This window comes from Podarcis tiliguerta (assembly GCF_965153285.1).
Source record: "Podarcis tiliguerta genome assembly, chromosome: 10".
In the NCBI taxonomy this organism is placed as follows: domain Eukaryota; kingdom Metazoa; phylum Chordata; class Lepidosauria; order Squamata; family Lacertidae; genus Podarcis; species Podarcis tiliguerta.
The window spans coordinates 39,875,681-39,890,926 of NC_139543.1; the positions used below are offsets into that span (position 1 = coordinate 39,875,681).

General features: G+C 42.2%; 1 protein-coding gene across 9 annotated transcripts in view; it reads left to right on the top strand.

The window, feature by feature from the left end:
• The first annotated feature begins 1,404 nt into the window (after positions 1–1,404).
• The window catches only part of LOC310658752 (uncharacterized protein), a 72,515-nt gene continuing 58,673 nt past the window's right edge, over positions 1,405–15,246 (top strand). For 5 of the 9 annotated variants that reach the window (XR_014502461.1, XR_014502462.1, XR_014502465.1 and 2 more), the window contains exons 1-2: positions 13,409–13,534; positions 14,561–14,650. Coding sequence is in view for 1 of the 9 variants with exons in the window: in XM_083401089.1 (XP_083257215.1) it covers positions 1,703–1,784; positions 3,909–3,986 (160 nt within the window). In the remaining 8 variants the exon portion in view is untranslated. Of the gene's footprint in view, positions 1,785–3,908; positions 3,987–13,408; positions 13,720–14,560; positions 14,651–15,246 lie in introns of those variants that run through there. The other 4 variants (XR_014502463.1, XR_014502464.1, XM_083401089.1 and 1 more) reach the window with 3 other exon arrangements.

The following is a 15,246-nucleotide window of genomic DNA, read 5'->3' on the forward strand; positions in this document are numbered from 1 at the left end:
TTTTAAAAAACAGCAATACTCTTTAATATTGATTGAAATATTTATTTTGCCTTTGTGCACAAACTGTGGTTATATGAAAAAGACAGTGCTAGGATTTGGGATGTGAAATGTTTCTTTGATGGCAATAACCGTTTACCATGCATATTTTGCTCACATTTGTATTTTCTTTTTAGTAATTATGATCAATAATCAACAAAACTCTAATCTGAAAACCCCTATTCACTTTGTATCACACAAGTAAATGTAAATTAACATAAAGTTACATTATTTATTTGATTCTAAATTACTACTAAGGATCTTCCACTCCCCCTTTGAGGGCCCCCCCCGGGTGCTTCACCAGCAATTACATGCCTGGTCCCAGTTTCTAGTCCTTTCTCCTTGTGAGTAAACCAACCCTCTTCTCTAGGTCACAGGTGAGTACTGCAGGGGCCACTGAGAAATGGTGGTCCTGAGACTCCACAGCTCTGTGACGTAGTTTTTTTTACAGTACTTCTCAATCCCAGAGTTAAGCCAAGTGAATAAGTGGCTTCAGTGATTCCCCTGGACTAGTGTCACATGTTCAGTGTCTGGTCTTTAAATCCCACATTACTACACAAAAATAATAATAAGCAAGTTACCAACAAAAACCAAGATCAAGAAATACAGTAATACCTCCGCAAACGTCCGCCTTGTCTAGCGCCCATTCCGGCGAACGTCTGCGGCAAACCCAGAAGTACTGGAACGGGTTACTTCCAAGTATGCTTCTCGTGCATGTGCAGAAGTGCAAATCGTGCCGCGCACAAGCGCGGCGCTTTGCCCTGTGTCCTTTTTGGCTAGTGGCCGGGACTCCGAATGGATCCCGGCCGCAAAATGAGGTATGACTGTATACAATAAATTCACCATAAATATAGTTAAGGCCGCATTTCTACACCTAGGAGTAAGTCCAATTGAGCTTAATGGAACCTGTTTCCAAGTATAGTGCACTAGAATGTACCGTCAAAGAGACACACCTACAACCTCACTGGTTTTCTAGTTCACAAGTTCTTGTTGCTGAATTTTGTAAAAACAATTGAAATTTGACCTCATGGGAAATGCCAAAAATGGTTTCTGTGCTGCCTTAGGATTTTCGTCTGGACTGTTTCTGCCAGGCTACTGTGGGGGGAAAGAATTTAGGACAGTGGTCCAAACTATTATGCACAGCCTTCAGATTTCCCTTTCCTATATGGTCCCCAGATATGGACTTCTTTGTGCTTTGCCCTATGTTGTAGTGACATAATTCAAACTGATTCAAGAGCTAGGCCATCATAACTATGATGAGGTAAAAGGAAAAAGAGAAAGGCAGAATTGGGAGTGTGGTGGAAAAGGATAAGAACACTGGCTACAAACTTATGCCCCTCTCCAATTAAGAGGGATGGGACAGTAATTTACCATTCTCAATTACTCAATTAGTTAGAGTTGTGTCTACACTTGTTGCTGAATGTGACCGATGTCAGGGATGGTTTTGTACTTGTGGTTTGTCTTCCTTCTTCTTTTAGCTTCCTCCTAGCTCTGGAGGCCATTTTGATGACTAGCAGAGAAATGGCTGCCTTCTTGCTGTTTCTTGCATTTTGATTTACAGCGTGGGAGGCAGCAGCAAATGGGCTGCATTTCCTCTTTCCTTGAGGCTTGTCTTGTCGTTTTTTCTTGCCCAAAAGGGTGTAAATTTTAAAATTTTATTATAATAATGATAATCTCCACACAGCTCAAGGCAGCATACATTGTTCTACCCTACTCCATTATATCCTCACAACAATTCTGTGAAGTAGGTAAGGCTGAGAGACAGTGATTGATCTTAAATCTCCCAGTGAACTTTATGACTGAATGCGGATTTGAACGATGTTGACCAATTAGGTCAACAAATCAATTCATGCTTTGTTATAAAGAATAACAGTATTCCCAATTCTGTGGGAAGCCATTTTGTGCCAAGACACGACCCATGTGGCAGCCATTTTGTGACCGGTGTCAATGACAGTCTCTCAAAATTCCAAATGTACCCCTCAGCCTCAAAAGTTTGGCAACCACATATCTATATGTTCCAGACAACTTTGAAAAAAATGCTTGCTGCAGCTCTATATTCAGAAGGCCAAAACAACGAGGAGAGAGTAAAATATCTGATTAATCCAGGATAAAGCCACAGATGGGTTAGCATGTAGGATACATCTGGAAAAGTGTCTAGGAGCAGGAAATGGATCCATCATAAACACAGATTCATCAGAATAACTGTGCGGAAAAAGTCAGCTTTCCATGAATATTTCTTGTTTGTATGTCAGCAAAATGCTTGTGGTTCTGTGTCAAGGCACTTGCTGTTCCTGTTCTTATTTGACTATGAAAACAGATGAACTGCAAATCTTGTGATATGTTACAATGTTTATCCAACAGAGGAATCTACTACAATGAATATTAATTATAACAGATGACATAGCAGGCCAAAAACTACTTATTTTTGTTGCTGTTAAGCTTTATTTCATAAAGCTGTTGCAAGAAAATGCCTGGGTTTCAAATGCTTGTGGTAAATTAATCAAAGGCCAGAGTATGTGATGCGTTGCGTAGACAACTAAGCCTTATCCATCTATAATATATGCTACAAAAGAGGAATAAGAATGGTCTGTCATATCAGGGAATTTCATGAAGGTCACTAAGCTGGAAGTCCATGAAGCCTGCCTTAATTATACCTAATGATTTTTCAGATTCTAAGGCTGGCTTACAAAGTGGTTTCCTGTTACTGTTTTTGATTCAGTGTTTTAAAATTTTGAGAGTTTAGGGATTTCCATTGTTTTGTGAAGCATAATAGTCAACAGCTGTGACTGAAGTAATTTTCTGAAACTTTGGCAGAACGATCGTTTTGTGTGTGTGTGTGTGTGTAGGAGATTCTGTGGTGGAGCTAGTGCTATTTTTTCTAGAAAAAGAGGTGCCAGAACTAATCATGAATGTCTCCCTTGTTCTCTTATAGTAGCAAATGGCGCCAACCCAAGAGGTGCTGGAACTGAGTTCCGGCAAATTCTGGCTGAAAAAAAGCCCTGAGTGGAGCTACCACTATTTCCTAAGTCAGGGGTCTGCAACCTTTAAGACAAAAAGAGCCACTTGGACCCGTTTCTAAAGGAAAAAAAAACTAGGAGCCGCTAAACTCGTCATTATAAAAGTACCTTTTGTCACTTTTTTATTATTTCTTTGTTTGACCCCTCAGAATTACTCCTCCTCATAGAAATAAACGTTAAATTAACAAGTTACCTTTTTGTGTGTGTGTGTTCTTCACCCCCCTTCAAAACAGTGACCAGCGTACATGTCCCCTTTCAACGCAGTGACCAGCGTACATGCCCCTTACAATGTAGCGGGCAGGTGGGAAGGTGACGTCGGGAGGGTGTGTGACTAACGCACGCACTGCCCCCATGCAACATCACAGCCAGTACAGCGCCCGCCACAGTGGGGAGTGTCGGGGCGCACAATGCGCCTCCTCCCCTCGCTAGTATCCGCCCCGGAGCCGCGGCAAAGGTGTAAAAGAGCCACATGCAGCTCCGGAGCCGCGGGTTGCAGACCCTTGTCCTAAGTCCTGCTGACTTGCTGTGGGAGGTGGGAGAGACTTCTTTCTTTCTTTCTTTCTTTCTTTCTTTCTTTCTTTCTTTCTTTCTCTCTCTCTCTCTCTCTCTCTCTCTCTTGGAGTGGAGTAGGACAGATACCACATCTAATAATGCCCCAGCTAGACTTGGTGAAGCTGAAGTATTGCACCCACTGAGTGATCAGGAGGGAACATTATCTACAGGCTGTAGATAATTATCTGCAGGCAGTTTCCCCCCAACCCAGTCAGGTTAAAACTCTGGCCAAACCACTAGGTTGTCTGATTATCTGAAGGATTTCTATGTCTTACTGACAAGGACCTCTTTCCTTAAGCCCAGGTCTTATTAAGGAAGTGAGAAGCTCTGGATTTGCTTTCCCAAAGGACCCTTGTAAAAGTATCATCAGAACACAAGGAGGTAAGTTAATAACTGCACAGTCTAGCACACAGGGAAGAGTTTAGGGAGACATTCTATAGAAATTATTTTAAAAACAATGAATCCAAATACCCATATGTTTAAAGATACTTTGCGTGGGAAAAGGGAGAACACTGTTGAACTCTGTCAGAATACAAGGGTTCATCACTAACTCTGAGTGAACTTTTGAAATAACAGTTTAGACAATATAATATTTTTAGCTTACTGTAAAAGAAGAAGCTCTACAATGTTATAAACCGAGTGGCTGAAAACTATTTGACTCTTCAAATACAAGGGTATAAAAATATAAGCATCAAAAAAGTTGAAGAGTCTCAAATACTTTAGATAAACAGCTGTGCTGCAATTTCTGTGAATGTCTCTAATTACCTACCATTTTATTAGAGTCCACAGACTTGTTATGGCCCATTGGTTTGCTGATGCAAAATGTAAGAGATTTGCATAACTGATGAAGCAGCTTAATTTTAAAAAGATTAAGCGTCTGCAGGTATTTTGTCTGATATAGATGTCTGGAGTTCATTACGTTATTTTGATAACCTACCAAGTGCAGTCTTCATGGAAAAAGGTAACTCAAATGAGCTTGGATATGAAGATTACTACATGGATTTAAAACTAATGAAAGAATGTAAACAGTTTTTGGCAGTGTTGAAAATCTGTTGATCTAAATTCACAGAGACTGGTATGAGTGTTCGATTTACAAATTTGGAAATAAATAAGTTAATTATAAATTGTAGTGTTTCCAGGGTGTGCATCAGGGATTTGAATTTTTTAATTAACATATTTATTTAGCATCAGGAAATGAAGGTAAACAGCATGTTAAAATTGCAGATAATAAATCTGGAGGCGAAGTGAGAATAAGGTAGGGAGTTACAGTGTTTGGAAGGAAAGGGAGCATTTCAAATCAATTATGCAGATGGCTTAGCTATTGATAAATTCAAGAAAATACTCATTTTAAATAGAATTTCTTCATTATGGATATATCCAGGCTGGTGTCAGTATGCCCACCAGTGCCTTCTCTGCAGTGGCATGCGATGAAATTTTTCGTAGGGCAACAGTTAGGGCCAGAGGTGCCAGTTTATGAGGCCGATTGGAGAGGGAAATGGATAGGGCATGATTGTCTCATCTTATCCTTGCACAGAATTAGGGCAACTGGTGACTGATGCAATTATATGAGGAGGGGACGGCCAAGTGCCAGTTGGACCTTACCAGGTGGGTCTTCCTAGTTTAGTGGAAGAGGGCAGACTGCCTCTCCCTCTCCCTCTCCTTTCAACAAGGTTTCTATTTCTTCCTTTCCCCCATATTTTTATCCTGCATTTCTTTTTCAACAGCTATTTATTACTGGGCTTCATATGTCTTCACAAAACGTCCCTTGATAATAGAGGCTGTTCATCTCAGCTCACAACCCCCCCCCCCAAATATTTATAGCAACTGGTTTAGAGCAGTTTAATTTCAGAAATGTCCGTTTCCATCCCCAGATGTCTAACGATCTAGTCAATCCTTACACCGGTTTGAGCCTTCACCTCCTTCTCTGCTCTCGTTCTCTGTTAAAGGCGACATTAACACCACGCTGCTCTGCTGTCTGCTTGACTGCTCCCTGAGTGTGGAACAATCTTTCATAGTGCCCTCATGCCACCACAGAGAACGTCCTCTCTCTCGCCATGGAGAGCAAACATTCCATATGCTGCCAGTGCACAGAGCAGGTGTGGTGTATTCTAGACTAAGCATGTCATCTGGGGGTGAGGGGAGATCGTTCCTGGCAGAGGTAATAATGCCTGGGGGTGCACATCCCTGCCCCCTCATGTACAAGAAACTCAAGTGGATGGAGAGAATACCCTCAGAGGTGATGTGCTGCAATGAGGGGGGGGGGGAGCCCCTGGAATGTTCAGCTCTTGCTACAGGTGAGCTTTGAAGTTCACGTTTTGAATATTACAGCAAAAACAGGGAATTTGTAATTCACTCCAGTGCTTTCCTTGTCGTCTGGCACCTTTCTGTCTGAATAGCAGATTGCTTGTTTAAAAGAGATGGAAGCTGCCTGTGCAGATATGAATATACATGGCCAGAAAGCTCCCAAGAATTAAAATAAATAACCCCCGTATTCAGGTTGTTGTTCTGGAACTTTCAGAGAACAGAGAAACATCCAGAATTTTCGAAAACTTTGCAAGGACTTTATTGTAGATAATGAATTGGATAGGGTGGGAGGGAAAGCGGGAGGAATTTCTCTCAAACTTCATAAATATGTCATGATTGCACACCTCAGCATAAACCAGTGCAGAATACTTTGTGTATGTGTATTAAAACTAATAATTAAATAAAATCAGTATTGTACAAAAGCATTCTCTACTTATGCTTCTGAAGACACTAAAACTATTGAAAATATTAAAAACTCAGCTGTCTCTTCAATTTTATATGCAATAGGTTATATTTAATATGTGCAGCTTTGTATTGCTAAGATTGTAAGAACTGCAGAAGATTTGTGTGAAATTGCTTTTACCTTTGGAATCAAATGAATAATGAAGCATTTCTATTATCATACCTTGTATTCTGCTTATAATTCTACTGTTACGGTTTGAAGAATGTTACATTTTGGAGACAGACAGTTAAGTTGTGTATCCACAGTAGTGACCAGAGGAGGAATGACCGCTGTCGGGACAGCAGAGAGAAGAAACGCCATGGTGCACGTGTAGCAGCAAAACTGGATGCCATCATCTGCCCCAGCTGCAATAAAATATGTTTCTCCCTTATCAGTCTCTACAGCCATAGCAGACACTGTAACTTTCCAATAGTTTGACTTTACCCCTGAAGGCACACTCTTCCATTGTCTCCTGAGACAGACAGATGCCACCGCAACAGTCTGCAGGAATTTCTTTTGACTGATCTAAATTATAATCTTGAAACTTGTAATTTGTTATGAATGCATATATTATTATGCTATCACACACAGCTTGCATTCTGCAAGCTTAGATATGTTGTTGCCTGATGCCAAGAACTGCTCCTCCACTTCAGGGTTATTCCTTTATTTATTACACTTATCTCCCACTTTTTTCTCCAGAGAACACAAGGTGGTGCTTATGCTTCTCGCCCTTTCCTTTTAATCCTCAAAACAACCTTGTGAGGAAGGTTAGGCTAAGAAATAGCGAGTGGCTTCTCCATGGGGAATGAAGAAGGTCAGAGTCAGACTAGGTTTGTTCTCATAGGCTAAACCATTGTCTGAACACAGCCACTATATAGTGCTTACAGTCAGATATTTAATACACAACATGTTACAGTAATCCTATCTCTTGATGTATTTTGCTTTGGCAGCCATGTATGGGGGGATTTGGATGTGGACATGGCATATTGGTGCTATGGCACCAATGTCTAAAGAAAGAACTTCCTGGATCATTTTGAAGTCCGTTTTAGGCCTTCTCTGTTTGTCTATATAGCACTCAACAATCAGAGCTGAAGCTGGAAACACAAAAGGGTGGGAATGGGCTCATGTTTCATAATTTCATAGCTTTCTTCATCACTTTCATTCTGTATATGGTACCATCTTCCTTTTTTATTGTTATTGGAGTCTGCATCCGCCTCTCATTGGTCCTGGTCTTGTGCAGACTCCTGGTGGCTCTGTTTGGAAACCTTTAAGTTTGCTGTGGAAGTCAGTACAGCCATACCTCGGGTTGCGATCGCTGCGGGTTGCAGGTTTTCGGGTTACGAACGCGCCAAACCCGGAAGTACTGTGCAGACGTGATGCTGTGGGTTGTGAATGTGCCTCCCACACAGATCACATTCGCAACCCGAGGTTCCACTGTATTGTAATTGCAAACAAACAGAAAGGAAGAGTTCATCACATTTATGTTAAATATAAAGCAACTTTAAACTGTTTTGTTGGCAATTATGCTCAAGAGAGAAATACAGGCATCTTGCTGCTTCTTTTTGCTTGAACAATCTTGAGAGGGTGCCTTTGTACATAGAAAACAGCAAATTCAAGAGCCAGAAATGATTTTGCTGGAAGTGAGAGGTTGATGAAGAGTGGCAGGACAGTGGAAGTAAGATAATACTTGCTTAATTAGGATGCGGAAAAAAGATCTAATTAAAAAGAGTATCACTGAAGATCTCTGCATAGTAAAAGTACCTAGCACTCTATGTTCTGTTTTCCTATTTATGTTTCTATAAAAATAGATACTTGTGCCACAGAGGAAAATTCTAAAGGTTATCTGTATAAGCCTCTCATCAAATTATCTCTACACTGCATCAAAGAGTGCAATGATGATGGTTGTTTATGCAAAATAGAACTTTGTAGGGAGGGGAAAACAAACCATCCAACTTGGAAAATGCTCACTCTTCAGATAAGGTCAAGAACAGCAATACTTTCCTCCTCCAATATAATTTATAGAATATTTCCTAAGCATGAATGTTGAGGAGAACTTGTCTTCTCCTCTTCCCACTCCCCCTGCCCTCTCAAATATTGGTATGTAAAACCAACCAACAAAAATCTCAGCATAGGTAGCTCAGCATTACATCAGCAAAGAATAAGCCAGGCTAGACTTTTGGAAACCGACTGTTGTGCCAGACAGTTGATTCCAAACTACAGCTTCTGATCCCGATCCTGGATGTCCCATTTTGGCTCCTGTGATCTGGCCGCACAGTCAGTTGTCTCGCGCCAGAGCGCAGGATCAAAAAACAGAATGAAATCTTACATTGCCCCTGCATGTCACCACTCCTCTTCCTCCTTTCTGTTTTCTCCCTCTATTCCCACAAGCAGGACATCAGCTCCATTGTTTACAGACTCTGCAGTGCCTTAAGAACACAGTATGTATGTATGTATGTCTGTATGTATGTATGTAATGCAGATTTCAGGGATTGTAAGAGGAAAGTATAGATCCAACCAGGGGACACAATGTTTTGCATGTGAAAAGTCTCCATTTCAATCATCTCCACTTCAAAGTATATCCTCAGGCTTTCAGAGGGATTTGGGACTAGGGAAACAAAAACCCGAGACCCCAAAGAGCTACAGCCAATTAGGGTGGACACTATAGGATGAGCAGGTTGTACCATTGACTTATATCTGCACAAATATACAGACAATGTCATGCAAATAGTATGCATAAATGTACACCATTGCTCTCTTATTTATGCTACGGTCCCAAAGCATGTTAACAATTGAGCAGCTTTAGTTTTTGGGGTTGAGAAAATGTTCTGAAGGCACATGATACAGCAAGTGGTCTCCTGGGTGGCAGACAACCCAGGAATCCCTTGCAAGCTGTTTGGAAGTCTTTGGAGGATGAGCAGTGTATAAGGGTATAAATAAATAATAACTTCTGAATGGGGAACATTACTACGAGCTTTTCTATCATCCTCCTGTGGGAAATATCCCCCCCCCTCAATGCACATTCATGTGCTCAGACTGATATTTCAGCATGCCCTGGAAAATGCTAGCTTTCTATTGTTTTTGCATAATGTAGGTAACTATGCATTTCATCACATGGGGCTGCATTCAGAAGAAGGGATAATGAAAGCGGGGAAACAACAACCTCTGGTGCTACCTTATAGTGATAATTTGCTGTTCCAAATAAGAAGGTAACTTAAACTTCAGACTTGGTTTGCCTACACTGGTGTCATGAACTGGCAGGACACTGAAGAGGAGGAAGAAGAGCCTGGTGAGGCCATGATTGGTACACAGGGGCGGAGGAAGGGGGTTGGGGCAGGCTGCCCTGGATGTCACCACTAAGGGGGGGGGGTGACAAAATGCCAGGCGGCACTCACTGCGGGGCCTGCAGCACACCTAAGCTATGCATCTCTACTGGGAGTAGAGACCAGAGTAGAGTAGAGTAGAGTAGAGATGGCTTGGGACCCACTGGCTCCACACTGCCCCAAACAGTCCGCCTGCCGCCTCCCCTCAGCTGTAGGGCAGCTGAGTGGGAGGATGCAGGCAGACTTCTCAGAGGCCCTGTGGAGCATCCTGCCCTGGCACAGCACGCCCCATGGGTGGCTGGCCCTGCCCCTGGGTGCTGGGCATGCACCGCCCCAGGTGCCTGATCGGCTTGCTCTGCCGTTGACTGGGACAAGCTGAAAATGGGGAAGAGGAAGTTGGGGTCTTAGGAGGTATTCAGTGGACTTCAGAGGACATTGAAGGGGCAACCAACAGTTCATGGGAGCCAGAGGAAGTCGATGCATCCCCAGAACTGGTGGTGACCCCTTCTTGGCAAATATGATGGGCTCTAAGGTGTGGGAAGTCTGCTTTAAGAGACTGAGGCAGGCGAGAGAAGACAGCACAGCTTACTAGCTGATGAGGTGAAGATAATGGGATTCGTTAGGTCTGGGAAGAGGTTTGTGGTCACTCAGGTTGTTTAATCTCAGGGCAGGTGACAATCACAGGCTTTGTTAAGTGGAGAGACACAGCTACTCAGCTGGAGCAAGCTCAGGTGCATTCAATAAGATTGGGAGGAACAAAAAGAGAAGTAAGGCAGAGACTCTGCCTGCTCAGTTTTTGCCATTGATAGACCACAGCTTGACTGTTTTGGGAGCTCCACTGGACTGCGATTTTGGGACTGACCCTAAGATTCCAACCCTGGATCTTCTTCAGAGATGGGAACCTGGCCTTACGGTTTGACTTTGAATCTTTCTCATAGCATTGGACCTGAATGTGCATTTGATCACTGGAATGACTGACTCCTCTCTAGCATTGTCCTTGGGACTGCTGTCAATAGCACCGTCTGCTTAGACTATGCGGCTTGCTGTGTGCACCATCAGGACTTATTTCTGACTACTCCCTTCCACTACAAGGTGTCCCTTTTATTTATCCTGCAGCTTTGATCTCTCAACCTCTAGTGGATGTCAAGCTCATTTGATGGGGTCAAATTAAGCTTTCCTTTTTAGTAAAGGTAAAGGTAAAGTCACGCCTGACCATTAGGTCCAGTCGCGGATGACTCTGGGGTTGTGGCGCTCATCTCGCTTTATTGGCCGAGGGAGCCGGCGTTCAACTTCCGGGTCATGTGGCCAGCATGACTAAGCCGCTTCTGGTGAACCAGAGCAGTGCATGGAAACGCCGTTTACCTTCCCACTGGAGTGATACCTATTTATCTACTTGCACTTTGACGTGCTTTCGAACTGCTAGGTTGGCAGGAGCAGGGACTGAGCAACGGGAGCTCATCTGGTTGCAGGGATTCAAACTGCCGACCTTCTGATAGGTAAGTCCTAGGCTCTGTGGTTTAACCCACAGCGCCACCCACGTCCTTTTTAGTAATGGTTTGCAATTTGCAATTTACATTCTGCATTGCTGCCACTCCAGTAATTTTGAAGGAACATTGAAAATTTGTAAACCAACACTTCCCAGGCTGTAGAAGGCCTCTTAAATATGTCACTAACCATTTGTAAACATCATTGTGGGTGTATCCTTTCATAAGCCCACACAGAAGATTGAGTGATCACTGTCCCCCACCCCCTTAGTATGAGAAAACGTGTTTTTTTGGCAATGATTATTTTCTTCTAAAAGTGAATTACAGTAAGTTGAACAGATGTTTCACCAACTGTGTATGGAACTCATCTGAAAAAGTGTATGAACCAGTATTTTTATTGTTTTAATAAAGCAATCATTATACCCACCGGTAAGGTTTGAAACTGGATTCTTAATAAGGCCATGTTCAACAGGCAAGGAGTAGATGGCATCACATGGTGCATTATGTTAGCATAATGAAAAATGTATCACTTAACATTGTTTGCATTATTCAGAGTTATACACATACAAGTGTCTGCTATAATCCCTTGCCAATATGTTGTCTTGGTAACCGGTTACCTGAACACCAGCTCCGCAGCTACAAGGAAACAAGTGTGGATAGTTATTGGCCACATTTAGTACAGAAATGGAAAACAAGCAATCTAACAAAAGATTAATATTTAATACACTTGCATATTCACTAACTTTTGTGTGCAAGTTTTGGTTGTATAAAGTAGAGCAGACTCTGCAATATGCAATACTTCCTTTCTATAAAAACATAGTCTGATATGTAGCCAAGAGTTCCTTAAATGTATGATGAAAATTTTGTGCATTTTAAAACCACCTTATGGTAAATTAGCAAGAAAGCAGATTTCCCCCCAGTCCTTAGTAAGAATAGTGCAGCAGTTGCATTAATTTCTGTCCTTAATTAGTAACTGAATTCTGAGCCAGCAACTAGATTGGGTAAAGGAAGGGAACTTGCTAGAGATTAAAAACCTCTACTGGTTTTGAATTGCCTTAACTTGCTGCTAAATATTTACCTCATGGCAGACAAATGGCCTCAAGTCACTATTAGCCAAGGCAAAACTTTCCCACATTAATATAGCTGACATTATTTGAAATCTTCTTCAAGGAGATTTCAGAACTGACTGCTGAGGAAAAGAAATATTTCATTAGTGCATTTAAAAGCAAACTTTGGGAAGGACTGAGGAGGAAAGCTTAAGTTTGCTCAGGATATGTGACCTTGGATTGTGTGTGCATGGGACACAGTGCCAGGCCTTGCAAACATGGTCAAGGGGAGTATTTCCTGTGGTTCTGAGTAACGTGCTAAAGGTTAATGTGTCACTGAAGGAGAAGTGAAAATACACCAACTAAAAATACTATTTCGGACACAGCACATGCACATCTTGAGGCCAAGTAGACCTTTTGACATGTAGTTTCATGCTGATTGTTGCTAAACAAATAGCCTGCAGGGGGCAAACTGGGCCAGAACCATGATGCAGGGGAAGGGGGGCATTAACACTTTGCCCCCACTGCACTCCTTGCACTTGCTAGTCACAATGGGATGAAAGCTCCAATTCGTAGCAAGTTACATGATGGCATCCTACATGACAATTTGGTATGCAAGCTACCCTAAGGAAGAACAAACATGACCTCTTTCATTGGTTGTAAACAGAACATAGGTCTGGGTATTGACCCTTTAGCCTTAGTGGGGGATACAAGTGATTGGCAATACTGCATTTCCATCAGGACTGGAGAACGGCTCTATATACGGCATTGAAAGCCAATGCAAGGCAGCAAGGTGGTGGCATAGTATACATACATACTGTGCAGTGTCATGGGGATTAGTCCCAGGCACCCTAACGCCTACAAAATGATCTAGAGATGATGGGGGGAAAGGCGGATGAGTTTTGAGAAGCTGGTCATGTCATTCCCAATAGGTCTGCCCAGTGCTTTTTTCTTTTCTAAAAAAATGTTTAGGGGTACTCTCATTTTCCTACTCATATTGAAATACTGCCCCTCAATGAGGCCAAACTTAGATTCACAATTTTTTAGGGGTATGTGTACCCCTGTGCCCCCCTGGAAAAAACCACTGGGTCTGCCCCACTAACATTGAAGATGCTGCTGCTGTTGTCATCAGGGTACAGCCTCTCCCTGTGTCATGATGAGTGCAACATGTGTGAAGACTGCCCTATGTAATACTGAATGCAAGTGAAGAGGGAAGGATGGGGGTGAGCAAAAGTTAAGGATGGGGGTTTGAGAGAGGACATTGTCAGTAAACAGCACAGAGGGGAGCCATTTGTGGAATTTTCCACTGCAGAAAGAGAGGTTTTAAAAGGAGGTGAGTTGGCTAGAAAGAGTATAGAAGGGTGTTCAAGGAAAATGGAAAACATAGGATAGTGGCAAAAGGGAATACTGGGATCCAAATACGCAATAGGTTTGTGAAAAACTAGAAAAGGAGGAAAGAGAAGAAATAGTTCAGAGAAAGAGAGACTTCAGAGAAGCAACAACAGGAAAGGAAGGCTGGTGAGCGATTACGCAATCAAATAAGGCTTTAGCAGCGAATAAAGGTGGGAAAAGGGGGAGATTCTGGAGATGCCCCAGTTTGTTGGGGGAAGAAAAGAGTCAGGATGACATACTGGAGAGGCATTGACCAAGAGAAATAGTGTGTGTGTGGCTGCAGTTTGTGGGAGTATTGAAAGGAAAGATGAGACCTGTGCCTTTGCCATTCTCAGGCTGAGACAGAACATCCTAATGGGAATGCAAAAGAAACAGGGCGATGAAGGTGAAAGAGCAAGAGAAGTTATTAACATAAAGGTGACAGTGTGAAGAGAGGAGCACATATGAGCACCACCAGGGTGAATGCAGAATGGGAAACGCAGAGAGAGAGAGAAATAATGGGACTCTGCAGGACCATGATGCAATTCAGAAAGACGAAGAGGAAGCGACGCTAAAATAGAAAAGGAATGGTGGCTTCTTGCCCTCTGCTTTCAATCATGCTCAGACACCCTCCTTCCCATTGTGGGACAGGGCAAAATGCCTCTGGGGTCTCACCTGCAGCATCCTTTGCAATGCACTCAGCCACCCTGTAAGCAAAGTCAAGTCACACACGATGTGCATTATATTGCCAAGAAGTAGAAAACTGCATGTAGAAAACTTTCCAGAAAACATCTGCCTATTTTAGAGATGGGAACATAACACTTAAACTTCAGAGATGTAATTATATATATCACCTACATATTAAAAAGCCTGAAAGACTCCCTTACTGAATTCCAGGTGTGAGTTACAAGCAACAGTGAGATGCGATTAACTTTATGTCCCACTTGTAAACTTCACAGATGTTGATCTATGTTTCTATCTTGCTCAGTCTTCAGGGAGCTCAGGGCAGTGTTCAAGGTTTTCCCTATGACTGCTTCAACTTCCTCAAACCAGTCTTAGGAAGTAGGTTAGACTGCAAGTGAGTGAGTAGCTTATAGTCACCACTAAGCTCTACTGCCTTCCCTGCCACCACAGTCACTCCCCATACCGCCAGGAAGCTTACCAAGTGTTGAGTAGCGAGGCTTTTAGTCAAAAGGACTTTAGGACATTTGTTGTTGTTGTTCCTTGCCTTTTCTCCTGACAGGGACTCAAGGTGGCTTACAGATAAAATAGAAACCTAGAAAAAGAAACCATAATTTAAAAAGGTGGTTAGGTGGCTGGTTGACCCATTCTTTATTAGCTATAAATTTGGTATAGATAAGAATTATGTTGAAATAATAAAATATTTTTTCTTTCTCTTTAGTAGTTCCAAAAATGTTTAGGATTTTATGGACTCCAGGCTAGTTATAAACAACCTCTGCCTCTAATTGGATGTAGGCTTGTTTCTGTTCCTCAGATGCTGTGCTTAAAGTTATAGCAATACAGCCTGAAATGAGGTTTCAGATTTCTGTATGTGTGATTTTCTTTTTCTTTTTAAAAGAGAATACTTCAAACAATGTTTGCAAATTGCTTGCTTAAAAAGCTGAAACATGCTCCAGGTCAACTGCTAGAGCAATTTCCCTTGTATTTTTTTGC